This window comes from Amblyraja radiata, chromosome 23, assembly GCF_010909765.2.
Source record: "Amblyraja radiata isolate CabotCenter1 chromosome 23, sAmbRad1.1.pri, whole genome shotgun sequence".
In the NCBI taxonomy this organism is placed as follows: Eukaryota; Metazoa; Chordata; class Chondrichthyes; order Rajiformes; family Rajidae; genus Amblyraja; species Amblyraja radiata.
In genome coordinates, this window is record NC_045978.1 from 32881389 (window position 1) to 32896871 (window position 15483).

At 42.5% G+C, this 15483-nt stretch overlaps 1 protein-coding gene across 4 annotated transcripts in view; it reads left to right on the forward strand.

Annotated features, from left to right (window-relative positions):
* Positions 1 to 15483, forward strand: part of ctsa (cathepsin A) — a 51340-nt gene that overhangs the window by 13033 nt on the left and 22824 nt on the right. For all 4 annotated transcript variants that reach the window (XM_033041996.1, XM_033041994.1, XM_033041995.1 and 1 more), the window contains exons 3-8: positions 5193 to 5304; positions 6561 to 6611; positions 7432 to 7518; positions 8278 to 8433; positions 12739 to 12830; positions 13998 to 14082. In XM_033041996.1, coding sequence (XP_032897887.1) covers positions 5193 to 5304; positions 6561 to 6611; positions 7432 to 7518; positions 8278 to 8433; positions 12739 to 12830; positions 13998 to 14082 — 583 coding nt within the window. The remainder of the gene's footprint in view (positions 1 to 5192; positions 5305 to 6560; positions 6612 to 7431; positions 7519 to 8277; positions 8434 to 12738; positions 12831 to 13997; positions 14083 to 15483) is intronic.

Genomic DNA, 15483 nt, shown 5'->3' on the forward strand with positions numbered 1-15483 from the left:
TCTCAACTGCAGTAGAACCTCCCTGCTCTTATACTCAAATCCTTTTGCTATGAATGCTAACATACCATTTGCTTTCTTCACTGCCTGCTGCACCTGCATTCCTACTTTCAATGACTGGTGTACCATGACACCCAGGTCTCGTTGCATCTCCCCTTTTCCTAATCGGCCACCATTCAGATAATAGTCTACTTTCCTGTTTTTGCCACCAAAGTGGATAACCTCACATTTATCCACATTATACTGCATCTGCCATGTATTTGCCCACTCACCCAACCTATCCAAGTCACCTTGCAGCCTCCTAGCATCCTCCTCACAGCTAACACTGCCCCCTAGCTTCATGTCATCCGCAAACTTGGAGATGTTGCATTCAAGTCCCTCATCCAGATCATTAATATATATTATAAATAGCTGGGGTCCCAGCACTGAGCCTTGCAGTACCCCACTAATCACTGCCTGCCATTCTGAAAAGGACCCGTTTACTCCTACTCTTTGCTTCCTGTCTGCCAGCCCGTTCTCTATCCACATCAATACTGAACCCCCAATACCATGTGCCTTAAGTTTGTATACTAATCTCTTATGCGGGACCTTGTTGAAAGCCTTCTGAAAGTCCAGATATAACTGGTTCTCCCTACTAGTTACATCCTCGAAAAATTCTATAAGATTCGTCAGACATGATTTGCCTTTCATAAATCCATGCTGACTTTGTCCAATGTATTCACCACTTTCCAAATGTGCTGCTATCCCATCTTTAATAACTGACTCCATAATTTTCCCCACCACCGATGTTAGACTAACTGGTCTGTAATTCCCCGTTTTCTCTCTCCCTCCCTTTTTAAAAAGTGGGGTTACATTAGCTACCCTCCAGTCCTCAGGAACTACTCCAGAATCTAAAGAGTTTTGAAAAATTATCACCAATGCATCCACTATTTCTACGGCTACTTCCTTAAGTAGTCTGGGATGCAACTTATCTGGCCCTGGGGATTTATCGGCCTTTAATCCATTCAATTTACCTAACACCACTTCCCGACAAACTGGATTTCACTCAGTTCCTCCATCTCATTTAACCCCCGGTCCCTTGCTATTTCCGGCAGATTATTTATGTCTTCCTTAGTTAAGACAGAACCAAAGTAGTTATTCAATTGGTCTGCCATGTCCTTGTTCCCCATGATCAATTCGCCTGTTTCTGACTGCAAGGGACCTACATTTGTTTTAACTAATCTTTTCCTCTTCACATATCTATAAAAACTTTTGCAGTCAGTTTTTATGTTACCTGCCAGTTTTCTTTCATAATCTATTTTCCCTTTCCTAATTAAGCCTTTTGTCCTCCTCTGCTGGACTCTGAATTTCTCCCAGTCCTCTGGTAAGCTGCTTGTTCTGGCTAATTTGTACGCTTCATCTTTTGTTTTAATACTATCCCTGATTTCCCTTGTTATCCACGGATGCACTACCTTCCCTGATTTATTATTTTGCCAAACTGGGATGAACACTTGTTGTAGTTCATCCATGCAGTTTTTAAATGCCTTCCATTGCATATCCACCGTCAACCCTTTAAGAATCATTTGCCAGTCTATCTTGACCAATTCACGTCTCATACCCTCAAAGTCACCTTTCTTTAAGTTCAGGACCCTTGTTTCTGAAATAACAATGTCACTCTCCATCTTAATGAAGAACTCAACCATATTATGGTCACTCTTGCCCAAGGGGCCACGCACAACAAGACTGCTAACTAACCCTTCCTCATTACTCAATACCCAGTCTAGAATAGCCTGCTCTCTCGTTGGTTCCTCTACATGTTGGTTTAGAAAACTATCCCGCATACATTCCAAGAAATCCTCTTCCTCAGCACCCCTGCCAATTTGATTCACCCAATCTATATGTAGATTGAAGTCACCCATTATAATTGTTTTACCTTTGTTGCACGCATTTCTAATTTCCTGTTTGAAGCCATCCCCAACTCCACTACTACTGTTAGGTGGCCGGTACACAACTCCCACTAGTGTTTTCTGCCCCTTAGTGTTTCGCAGCTCTACCCATATCGATTCCACATCCTCCAAGCTAATGTCCTTCCTTTCTATTGCGTTAATCACGTTTTCACGTTCTCCTTGTAACTGCTTAAATTTCCTTCATATGCTCTGGTTTCCTCCTACATGCCATAGATACGTGGGTTTGTAGATTAATTGACATCTGCAACAACAAAACGCCTCCCTAATGTGTAGGAATAGATGAGAATGCGGAAGAACATAGAACTAGTGTAAACAAAGGATCATTGATCGGCATGGATATGGTGGGCCAAATGACATATTTCCAGAAACTAAACTAATCTAAACATATGCACCAGGGACAGGAACAATGAAATCATCACTAGCTACAGTTTTACAGGCCCATTAAACTCAACAACAATAACTGCTTCAAAGAAGGGTTGAAGAAGGGTTTCGGCCCGAAACGTTGCCTATTGTTTCGCTCCATAGATGCTGCCTCTCCCGCTGAGTTTCTCCATCACTTTTGTCTACCCTCAACAACAATAACAATATATAAATATAATTTAAACACAACAAATTGAATATGCTGGTTTACAAACAAACAAAGTGCTGGAGTAACTCAGCGGGTCAGGCAAATCTAATTTATTGTATTATTTTTTATTGTATCCGTTACACTAGGTCATCAGTTCATAATAGTGAAAGCTGAAGTACACAGTGCAATCTTGCACAAAGTCCAGTGGTTCTGTGCTAAGGTAGTGTTGTGCAGGGTAGTACAAGAACCCAATAGTTTATGGAATTAATGGCTCTTGGGCTCCAATACCTTCCTCCCGATTGTAACGATGAGATGAGAGCGTGACCAGGATAGTAAGCATCTTTTATGATATTCGCTGGCGTTTTTGATCCTGTAGATCCATGTGATGGTGAAACTATATTTCCCTTTAGTTCTGTATACAGGAAGTAAGTGATTTCAAGAAACAGAACATTCCCAATCAATCTTTGTTTCAATTCTAGTGAGGTTACATTACTTTCCAGTGTATTGATAATTGTATCTGGTGCTGTTTCCTGCTCTCAGTTTGAGCCGAAACATCTCCTCTCACTCTCATTACATAGAGTCCTGGTTTGTCTGCATCTGAACATTTGTGCATAGGATCGCTCAGCTCCTGGTGTCATCACAACCTTGGATCACACGTGGAGCTAAATTCCAGGGATGAGATGAGTGTGAATTCCATTGACGTTGTTGCATTTGACTGAGTTTGGCATTAAGGGCAAAGCACACAAGTGGTTGGAATCATAGCTCTCTTAAAGGAAAATGGTCATGGTTGTTGGTGCTCAAATATTGCTGTCTAGGGTCAGTCTGAAGAAGGGTTTCGGCCTGAAACGTTGCCTATTTCCTTCGCTCCACAGAGGTTGCCACACTCGCTGAGTTTCTCTAGCAATTTTGTCTACCTTAGCTGCCTAGGGCATCACTTCATGAGTTCCTCAGGGCAGTCTCTTTGGCTCCACCATGTACGGTACTTCAGTGACTGAACTTCCACGATTAGATTTGGTGGGAATGTTTGACTGCACAACATTTAAATCCAAACCAGAATGAAGCTGTCCATTTTTGCAATATTTGGACAACATTTGGCCATGGGTTGGAAAATAATATGATAGAGCAGGCAATGACCATCTCCAATAAGAGATGATAATATCATCATACAGCAAATACCAACCTTTGAACATTTGGGATCACCAAAGCTCAACTGTACTGACCACACATGTACTGTGACTATAAAGAGAGATTAGAGGTCATTGACTCGCCTCCTGTCATCCAAAACATCTCACCAACTACAGATCACAATTCAATGTTTTTTATAATTACTCATGTACCAAGGTACAGTGACATTCTTTTTTTGTATACAGTTCAATAAATTATAGCTATACGAGCATAATCTCAGATTAATTACAGTGTATAGAAACATCCCACTGAGATCATATACAAGAGTCACTCGGCAAGTCAGGAGTTTAGTTGACTATTCTACACTTGTTTTAGGGGCCTGTCCCATGTGGCGATGTTGCCGACGTCATATCAATGTCGCCAAAAGATTTTGAACATTTCAAAACCCAGCGGCGACAAAAAAATGTTGCGACACTTGAAAAAACACCGGGCGTCATACGTCATCACGCCGCGTATTTTTTGGTGACCTGATACGTCAGCCAATAATGCCGGCAGTCGCCGAAAAAAACGCCGTTGGACAGGCCCTTTAACGAGTGCTGTCCCAGCAATACCGAAACCTGATGCCATCCAAGACAAAGCACCTTGTTTGATTGTTTAGTGTTGTGGATGGCATACTATTCGTGGCTGCTGCAAAAGTACACCATAATCAGAGTGTACCTTCTACATATTTATATAGTGATCACCCACCAAGATTACTATTGCAGCACACCTCAAATCTGCAAACCTCTACTAGCAAGAAGTTTCAGGTGTGTGCGGTCACCTCTGCCTATATGTTCTCAGAAATGCACACGCACTTTGCCTTGAAAGTATCTCGCCTCAGTCCTGATGCAGGTCTCAAGCCAAAATACATTACCTTCACAAATATCGCTTGGCCCATTATGATCCTAAACCTGTTTGGTGTTTGTTCTAATTCTAGCCTCTGCATCTCAGCCAGAGTCAGCACTTATCAGGAGGACACTTCAGAATACACATTGTCCAGGCATTGACCAACCTGACCTCCCGGTGGCTCAGCACTTCAACTCCCATTCCCAATCCGACCTCTCTGTCCTGGGTCTCCTCCATTGCCAGAGTGAGCAACAGCGGAAATTGGAGGAACAGCACCTCATATTCCGCCTGGGGACCTTGCGTCCGGATGGCATTAACATTGAATTCTCCCAATTTTGCTAGCCCTTGCTGTCTCCTCCCCTTCCTTAACCCTCCAGCTGTCTCCTCCCACCCTCCCATCCGCCCGCCCTCGGGCTCCTCCTCCTCCCCCTTTTCCTTCCTTCTCCCCCCCACCCCCCATCAGTCTGAAGAAGGGTTTCGGCCCGAAACGTCGCCTATTTCCTTCGCTCCATAGATGCTGCTGCACCCGCTGAGTTTCTCCAGCAATTTTGTGTACCTTCGATCTTCCAGCATCTGCAGTTCCTTCTTGAACACGTCCAGGCCTTGTCATTTTGATCCTGAATTCACCTTCAGGTGTTGAATCTCTAATGGTTATTGTTCTTACCCGACAGGTTTGTTGAATCTCAGGGGAATCCTAAAAAAGACCCTGTGGTGCTGTGGTTGAATGGAGGCCCAGGCTGTAGCTCGTTGGATGGGCTTCTAAATGAGCATGGTCCCTTCTTGGTAAGCAGTGTCATTGGCTTTTCCATGAGTTCAATCTAATTGTTGGCAATGATTTGAAATGCTGCTAAACGCTATAAGGAGTGACCTTTTCAATAAATGCTTTCTGCTTTGAGTTTGTAGATGCTACAATTAGTCTTGATACCCTTTAATCGAGAAAAGGAATTGGCTGCAGAGAATAGCCAAATTAAAACAATTTGGGAGGCTAGCAGAGCACCCTCTCTACAGCATGAGAAGAGCCTGATGATTGTGTGTGAGGTGTGCTGGGTTTTACTGTACATGGTGTGGTATATGGTACATGGTATAGTCCATAACTTAAATGGTAAATAGTCAAAAACCTAGTTGCATGAGTTTAATTTAATCTGGAGATCCAAAATGGATTGAGTCCATTGGAACCTGTTAAGTAAACGTGAGGGGAAAATAGCCATAAAACATGGAAATGGGTCCCATTGGGTCGCTGATCCCATTCTATTCTCCTCTGGTTCCCAAAAACTCTCTTCAGATTCTACCACTTGCACCAACCAATATGTCTATAATTTGGGAGGACACATTGGGGCATCGTGGTCACGGTGAATGTGTAAAGTCCTCACAAGCAGCACTGTGTGGTCAGGACAGAATCCAGATATGAGGCAGCTCCACTGAATGCAATACTGGCAGCCCAAATCTACTCGATGTCGCTGATTGCTATTTTATATGGCAGCATTAGATGTTGCCGTGTGCCGCAATACATTAAATGGCTTGGAATAGAGTCGCAGAGTTTGGGTAACGCTTCTATGAGTTTATGTACATTTTGTTTCAAGCTCTAACATAAAGGAAACAAACAAATTTATTAGTATTGTACCCGTTCATTTTGTTTTATGTACCAATGCATTATGAAACCTATAAAGTACATTTGCAGTCATTGTTCGTGATGCACAAGTGTGATAGTCAATTTATTTATAGTAAGGTGCCCTGGATAGCAAGGAAACAAATGGCTAGATAAGCTACTTAGGCTTGAAGGTTAAATATTAGTTGGGACACCAAAGAGGATTCTTCTACGATTCTTTAACACAGTCTGTGGAACAAACAAGGCCACAGTTTAAAAGACAATACTTCTGAAGGCAGAATAACTATCAACAATGTATTGGCATATAAATCCGGTTTTGTCAGAAAGAACTTGAACCTTGTCAGTGTGGTGAGAATGCTAACAATTGTTGTTAATTTCAAAATTGTCTGCAACATTCAGTTAATGGAACTAAATATTGGTGTTCACTTTGCAGATCCAACCTGATGGGAAGACACTTCAATATAATCCTTACTCCTGGAACTTGGTGTGTATCATTTTGGTTTTTAATCTATTGTGTTGCCCCTTGTTCAAGCTGACCTTTCAGCTGCTAACCCATGAATAAATGACTTCTAAAGACAACAACGTTTCCTTAGCACTTTAATGTACAAAAGCATTCCAAGGTTCTTTACAGAAAGATTATCAAACAATATCAACACCAAGCCATGCAAGGTGATATTAGAAAAGAAAAAGAAAATTCAAAATATTTAGCAGGCTCAGGCAGCCTTTGTGGAAAAAGAATCAACAAGATAAAATCTCTCACCTTAAATGCACGTTAAAGTTCTGAGATCCGGGAGAAGGGGGGAGGGCTGGTCGGGGAGAGTTCAGAATTTAAGAGTGAAGAGTTATATGACAAAAGGAATAATGGTGCAAATAAAAAGGAAGCAATAATGTAGAAAGTAAAGACATAGTGCCGTAGTGATAGAGTTGCTGCCTTGCAATGGTAGAGACTCGGGTTTGATCCTGACTACGGGTGCTGTCTGTATAGAGCTTGTACATTCTTCCTGCTACCATGTGGGTTTTCTACGGGTGCTCCAGTTTCCCCACACATTCTAAAGGCATGTAGTAGTGTAGGTTAATTGGCTTCTGTAAATTGTCCCTTATGTGTGCGATAGAATTAGTGTACGGAATTGGCACGGAATTGGTGGGCCAAAGGGCCTGTTTCCACGCTGTAACTCTCTTCTAAACAACTTGTGTAAGTGGGAGTATATTATAGAGAAATATTGATAGGTTTAACCATTGGTTTTGGCCCTTTCCATTGTAACGGTTCTGAATTTACACTATAATGAACCAAATGTCCTTTACAGATTGCAAATATGCTGTACCTTGAGTCACCAGCAGGGGTTGGATTTTCCTACGACGATGACCAGCAGTACCGAACCAATGATACTGAGGTGAGACGAGGTTTATGTTAGTAACAGGTAGGGAATGTGTTTCACTGTCAATGTGCATGCCCACATGGCAAAGGTTAGCTATTATTGCCCATCTTTATTTATTCTGTTAAGGTGTTGGTGATGGTTCTTTTCCTTGAATTGTAAAGGCCTGTGTTGCTACTAATTGGTTTTAAGGGTGGGGCAAGGGGCCATTGGCTTGTAAGTCAAGATGTTCCCACAAAATTACTGCTCTTGTTCTTAGTATTGCAGAGAGGGGTGTGAGATGCTGTGTGTAGTCTTCATGGTAAGTTATTGTGCAGTCACAGTACATCAGGAGGAGACCTGATGTCAAGTCTAGGAGCCCTGAACAAGGAAGCCATGCTGCCTAAATAGTCTGGAAAAAGTATTTAGAGACTTTTTTTGATTAGGCATGTGGATATGGAGGGATATGGATCACGTACAGGCAGAAGAGTTTAATTTAACATAGCATCATGTTTGGCATAGATGTTGTGGGCCAAAGGGTCTGTCCCTGTACTGTAGTCCTCTACGTTCAATAGTCAGTTCAGATTTGTGTGAACATTCTACTGGTAAGGGTTTGGTGATACAATTACATACCATTTATTTTTATTTGTTCTGGTTGGGAAATCTTTGGTACGACTGAGTTATCGTCACTAGGCTGCTGATGGTATTTTCTTTGTATTTTATGTTAGTCAAAATTAATCCTGCTTTTAAACCCTTCGAAACTTCTTTTGCTCTTGTGCCACCTCTCTCCGCTTCCAGGTTTCATTCAATAATTACCTCGCAGTGAAGAAATTCTTCCAGCTTTTCCCAGAATACAAGACGAATGCATTCTATATTACTGGAGAGAGTTACGGAGGAATCTACGTACCAACACTCGCAGAGCGTGTGATGACTGACAGGAAAATTAATTTTAAGGTAGGAGCTTAAAATTGCAAATTATTCAAAACTTGTAGGAAATATTCAGCAAATCTTGCAGCAGCTGCGAATAAGGATGCTGAATATTTTAAACCAATAGCTTTATTTGATGATATAATTGATCCAAACACTTTTTTTCTCTCTGCAAATTTGAACATTTTGGTATTTTGTGTTTATTTCAGATTTGAATGAATGAATGAAACTTTGTCACTTTATTTCCAGATCTGTAATATTTTCCCTTGAATCCAAACCATCATGTTGCATGTTAATCGGAGAGAGAAAGCAGATTAGGAAATCTTCTCTTCCCCATCTAATACATCATACCGAGGGAGTGTAATATTGTTGGATTCGAGAGAGAGAGAGTATACGTTTCATGGTCCTGCACGGGGAAATTTAGATTTTAAGGTTAAATGTTGAAGGAAGATCCTATTGTAGTATTTTGAGGAGTACAGGTGTATTTTCTCAATTCTCGCCCAACACTTTCTCTCAGTTATATTACCTGACCTGTTTTACACAGTTTATTGCATTTCTCTGTGAACTTTCTGCTGCATTTTGTTTAATAAGACTCAAGGAACTATAGGATTAACCATCAGCAGTGAGTTTTACTTGCATAAGGGGAGAAGTGTCTCAGTCAAAGGCTGTGATCACAACTCCAAAGTTTAAGTCGGTACAGCAGCACATTTATACACCAAAAAAGATAACAACTGTGGAAGTACAGATGTGAGGTAGATTGATATATTAATTACAGGAATTGTGCTTTACCCTTATATCGTACAAAAGTCGTGACATTTCGGTTCCGAATGCAACAAGGTGCAAAGGAAAGGACAATTAAGGTGTTAATGGCGAGTCTGCAAGAACTGGGGTATAGTGGAACAGTCAATATGTTTAGTTTAGATTTTTAGTTTAGAGATACAGCGTGGAAACAGGCCCACCGGGTCCGCGTCGGCCAGCGATCACCGCACATTAACACTATCCTACACACACAAGGGCCAATTTTTACATTTATGAAGCCAATTAACCTACAAACCTGTACGTCTTTGGAGTGTGGGAGGAAACCGAAGATCTCGGAGAAAACCCACACAGGTCATGGGGAGAACGTACAAACTCCCTACAGACAGCACCTGTAGTTGGGATCGAACCCTGGTTTCCGGCGCTGCAAGCAATGTAAGGCAGCAACTCTACCGCTGCGCCACCGTGACCGCCGTGACTGCCATTAATGGCAAATGCTAGCTGGCAACTTGAACACCTCCAACAGTTTTCGGGACTTCCACAATTTCCTTCTTTACAACGGTTTAAGAATATTTTATTGACAAAAAAGTGTATTGGGGAAATCCAAATCCTTTGGTCATCTTTGTACTTTCAAACAATGAGGGAAATCCCATTAATGAACATAGGAATGTAGAAAAATAGGGGCAGGAGTGGGCCATTTGGCTCTTCGAGCCAGCCATTCAATATGATCATGGCTGATTGTCCAAAATCAGTACCCCGTTCTGGCTTTTTCCCCATATCCCTTGATTCCCTTAGCCCTAAGAGCTAAATCTAACTCTCTCTTGAAAACAGCATTTTTCCGCATTTGTATTCATAGAATCTGCTTTTGTAAGGAACAATTACATTTTGGGGATTTTTTTTCTGATTAATGTAGGAGCATAATGATTAAATACTGCATAAGCAATTGTAAGATTAAATCCCAACATGGAACGATGAGTCTCAAAGTATGAGATGGCAGCAATAAACTATTGTGAGCTAATGTTCTTAAGGAAAGGAGACTTATTCCCCCCCCCCCCCCCTTTGTCCTGGTGACCTACATATGAATCTAATCCCAAAATACATGGTTGATTCTGGATGTCTTCTGGACAACTAGCGATGGGCAGGTTTGCTACTAGAGCCTGAATGAATAAATGATACTTTATTATAATATGGGAAGAGTCGCCACATATTGGGCACCGACAGAGTTACAAGATTTTCTGTTTAGTCCCCAACGGTCCCCTTTTGTTCTCGACAGCCCCCCCACACCGGGATCCCCTTTGTTCTCTCAGTGGCGCGTCCTGCACCCATGCCGCCCATGTGACCTCCGGCACCCACGCAGCCTTTCTCAACCACCGGCGCTGGCCTCGTCCTCTACCGCTGAGGTGTCCTCTCCTGACCGCTCAGCGGCTCCGACCTGGAGTCCAGCCGCAGGGACCCACCGCCCTGCTTCTCACGGGCCGCGGCCTCCTGGGAGCGTTGTTCCATGACCGACATCCCGCGAACAAATGTAAAATTAAATTGTTTCTTCATTCTTCATAAAACAGCACCTGGGTAGCAGTTGAGAGCAAGCTCTGCTGTAGCCACTGGGTTAGGGACGAAAGAACAAGTCAGCAGCTACTGTCTGAACTAACTCAATCAATTTACAATGCAAAGTTGGAGATCTGATCTGTGCAGATTAATGTTCTTCTTGACTGGTGTTCAACTGCAGACAATCAGAGGTGGTTGTTTGGTTTGAGTGGCAGGAATTTCTTTTTCTATTCCAAAATACTGTGTTGCTGGTATATAACACTTTAATGCTGCAAATCATTGGTCTTAGAAAACGGGAGTGACCCAACCAAAGAATTTAAGGTTAAAAAGATTTGATAGGGAGACACATTATTTCCTTTGATTGGAGATTCCAGAACAAGGGAACTATCTCAGCATTAGGTCAGCTCAAGGTCAGGAAGCACCTTTTTGCATGCATCACAGAACATTTCTGGAATCTTCTCTGTGAGGATATTGACGCTTCAGAAAATGGAGGTGGCACAGTGGTGCAGCGGTCGTGCTGCTGCCTTAGTGCCAGAGATCCAGATTCTATTCTGACTACGAGTACTGTTTGTACGGAGTTTGCACGTTTTCCCTGTGACCGCATGGGCTTCATCCAAGTGCTCCGGTTTCCTCCCACATTCCAAAGATACGCAGGTTTGTCGGTGAATTAGATTCTGTAAATTATTCCTTGAGTATAAGATAGCGAGTGTGTACAGCGCTAATGTATTGAATTGAATTGAATTGAATACCTTTATTGTCATTCAGACCTTACGGTCTGAACGAAATTTCGTGCCTGCAGTCATACATACAATCATACAATAATAAACAACAATAAACACAAATTAACATCCACCACAGTGTATCCTCCAAGCACCTCCTCACTGTGGTGGAGGCAAAAATCTTAGGGTTACTGTCTCTTCCCTCCTCTTCTCCCTCTGCGCTGAGGCGATTCCCCACCGGGCGATGGCACAACAGTCCCGTGGCTCACCGAACCCCGAAAACGGGCCGGTTCAAACACCGCGGCCCGGGGGTGGTCGAAGCTGCCGCCCTCCAGTCCAGCACACGCAGCCGCTGGCCCGCGGCTGAACCCCAGACTCAGGTCACCGCCTCAGAACGCCATCCCAGCCACCGGAGCACCGTTCCAGCCCCGAGCCGGATCGCCCTCACGTGAGTACCGCTCCTCCCTCGGGCTGGGCCACTCCGACAGGAGTGCCGTTCTCCCTCGGGCTGGGCCACTCCGACGGGAGTGCCGTTCCTCCCTCGGGCTGGGCCACTCCGACGGGAGTGCCGTTCCACCCTCGGGCTGGGCCACTCCGACGGGAGTGCCGTTCCTCCCTCGGGCTGGGCCACTCCGACGGGAGTGCCGTTCCTCCCTCGGGCTGGGCCACTCCGACGGGAGTGCCGTTCCTCCCTCGGGCTGGGCCACTCCGACGGGAGTGCCGTTCCACCCTCGGGCTGGGCCACTCCGACGGGCCACAGCCCCTCACGGGAAAGTCTCTCAGCCCCTCGCCAGGCCGCTCTCACGAGAGCGCAGTTCCAGCCCCGGGCTGGGCCACCCTCACGGGAGCGAGCTCAGGGCGAGTCCTGTTAGCTGCCTCCAGAGTCCCGAGATCGCCAGCTCCGCCATTAGGCCTCAGTGTAGACGGAGGCAGAGAAGGGGGATACGACAAAAAGGTCGTATTCCCCCGAAGGGAGAGACAGCAAGCCCCGTTTCACCCACCACCCCCCCCCCCCACATAAACACGACCTAAAAAACAAAAACGTAACTAGACAAAACGAAAAAAACACAACACAAAAAAGTAAAAGACAAACGGACTGCAGGCGAGCCGCAGCTGTTCCCGGCGCCGCCACTTCCGGAGTCGGTGGGACGAAGGGCCTGTTTCCAAACTGTATCTCTAAACTAAAACCACAAAAAAAGTAAATGTTTGATTTTAATTATGAAAAGTTGTCAATGCATACAGGACAAAAGTGGAATTTGAACTATGAACTGACAGAATGATCCGTAATAACTTCAATACTCTTTTATTTCAGGGGATGGCTGTTGGAAATGGATTATCTAGCTGGGAGTTCAATGACAATTCTTTAGTGTACTTTGCATATTACCATGGGCTGTTGAAATCTTCGTAAGTACAAACAACACATTTTCTCTGCAATGCTTCTGTAACGTGATTTATTTGGATTAACGAGCATGCAGAACATTTGGTAGCGCTGATGGGCCAGCCTTTTTACATTGTAAGCCACTGCTCTAAATTTTCCAATTCAAGCAATTCTAACAGCGTTAAAATATAGTTTTAGAAGTTGTTGTAAATTTTAGATCTAGGTTGATGATCTGCAGCCTGAAGAAATAAAATGTGAATTACCTCACTGTTTGGTTATTGTCAGAAATCACTTTCCCTAATATTAAGTAAATAAAATCAGTGAACAAGATATGGAGGAAACAATTCTTAAGTACTTTGTTTAAATGAAAGTAGTGTGTCACAGACATTGGATTTGAGGAGGAATGTGAAATATTGCTTGTAAATAATGAGGGAGTGTAATGAGAGATATTTTGCTTTTAGAGCAATGGAACCAATATCAATATAATATAAAATGAAAACTATCAGTGGTAGAATTCAAAGGTCTTTTATTGCCACGTGTCGAATTAAGGTACAGTGATATTGGTATTAGCATACAGCCATACTAAAAGAAAGCAACAAGACACACAACTACATCCAAGTTAACATAAACATCCACCACAGCGGATTAACCTACACCTGCAATTTTTTGATGGTCGTCATAAACTCCACTGTGAATTTTATGATGTCAGTTGTCAGGGTTTAAGAGTGGGAAGGGTAGAGTCAAGAGTCATACCGTATGGAAACAGGCCCTTCACCCAACTTACCCACGCCGACCAACATGCCCATCTACACTAGCCTTGTCTCCCTGCATTTGTCCAATATCCCTCCAAACCTGTCCTATTCAAGTACCTGTCCAAATGTTGCGAATTTTGTCCAAGTGCGATGTGTGATTTTTTTTTTTCTCTTGCTCTCCTTTTGCCATGTTATTTTCATGCAACATATTAAACCTTGGCGTGGATAGTTGAACATATGCCTTGATTTGTTGTCTCTGCATGTCAGTGAAATTCATCCAACCACTGAATACCATTTGTTTTCCACATTTTATGCAATAATTCCTATCTGCATCTTGCGATTAGTTATCAACTTGTATTTTCTCCCCCAAAGTAAACCCAGATTATTCAGGTAGAATTTAGGGGACTAAATATTTAATTTATTGTTCACAATTTGCTTTAGGCTTTGGTTGGATCTCCAGAAGTTCTGCTGTTCTGTGGGAACATGCAACTTTCATAATAATAAAGATAAGAACTGTATGTTAAAGGTGAGTATCACTTTGCAGATTTCTCCCATTTATGATCATTTTTCATATCATTCCTTCAATCTTTCACTGTGGCTGTATGTTTTATCTCCGGTTGTCCCCTCTGCAAGTTATCAGTTCATCTATTCTTTCAGAGTTGCAGCTTTACTGAATTTTAATAACAATATCACCATACACTTTTTTTGGGTCGTTTAGGATTTTGATTTCTGACGCATCCATAAAGGGGCTGTCCCACTTTCACGACCTAATTCACGACCTCTGCCGAGCTTTCCCTTGACTCATACTCGCAGCATGGTCGTCACGAGGTCGTAGGAGGTTGTAGCTAGGTCGTAGTAGGCCGTGATGCTAGTCGTAGGTACTCGTGCCATCTAGTAGGTCGGGGCGTTTTTTCTAGCATGATGAAAAATGTCCACGAGTAAAAAAGGTCGTGAATTAGGTTGTGAAAGTGGGGCAGGCCCTTAAGTAGAAATGGTTCCTTCATATCCTTTCCAATAAAACACCTTATTTATTATGTGCTCTCATACACTTTACATATGATAAACTAATTGTTAATTAATCCATCACATCCATTTATCTGCCTCATGTGGATAAAAGACACAAGGCTGGTGTTGCAGTTGAAGGAGCATTTAGTTTAAAGCCATTTGAAAGGTGGGCTGTGCCCTTCAATCTTTTGGCATTTTGTTTGCACAACTTAATCTGGAGCATCAGTTCAACGTTAGTTTTGAGAAGTCTGACTTCATATTACAAGGAGTTAATGTAAAACACATTTTACAGAAACACACTTAGCTCTTTGAAACTAATGGGGTTCGAGAATTTGTAAGAGGTGGAATAAATCTCTGCCTTTGAATTTTTGCAGTCATGGATACGTAAATTAATATATATATATATATCATTTTTTTTAAATTAATATTTTTATTAGAAGCAGTGTACAGTAGTATAAACCGCGGCCATATGACAAAATACATTTATTGTACATCTTCATTTTAATTTTGAGAAAAAAGAAATAGAAAAAGAGAGAGCGGGAAAGAGAGAAAGTGAAAGAAATAGTGAATGTGTAAACCCCTAAACTACCAAAGAGTGTAGTCAAAGAGTGAATGAGTAAAAACTTAAAAAAGAATAAGAAGACAAAAATGAAAAATAATTTAAAAAAAAGACCAAAACGTGTTGATATACCTGCTTCATTTCTCACCACACCCATCCGTAAATCGGTTTAATTCCAAAGTTGTGTTGCACCATACTATCCTTCTAATGAATCAATGAAAGGAGACCATATCTTTGAAAATTGCTCCGATTTTCCTGCTAAGACGAGTTTCATATCTTCAAGATGTAGCGTCTCAGACATGCTTCTGATCCACGTAAATTAACATAGATCTACATTCCACCCAGACAAATACAGTCAGGATG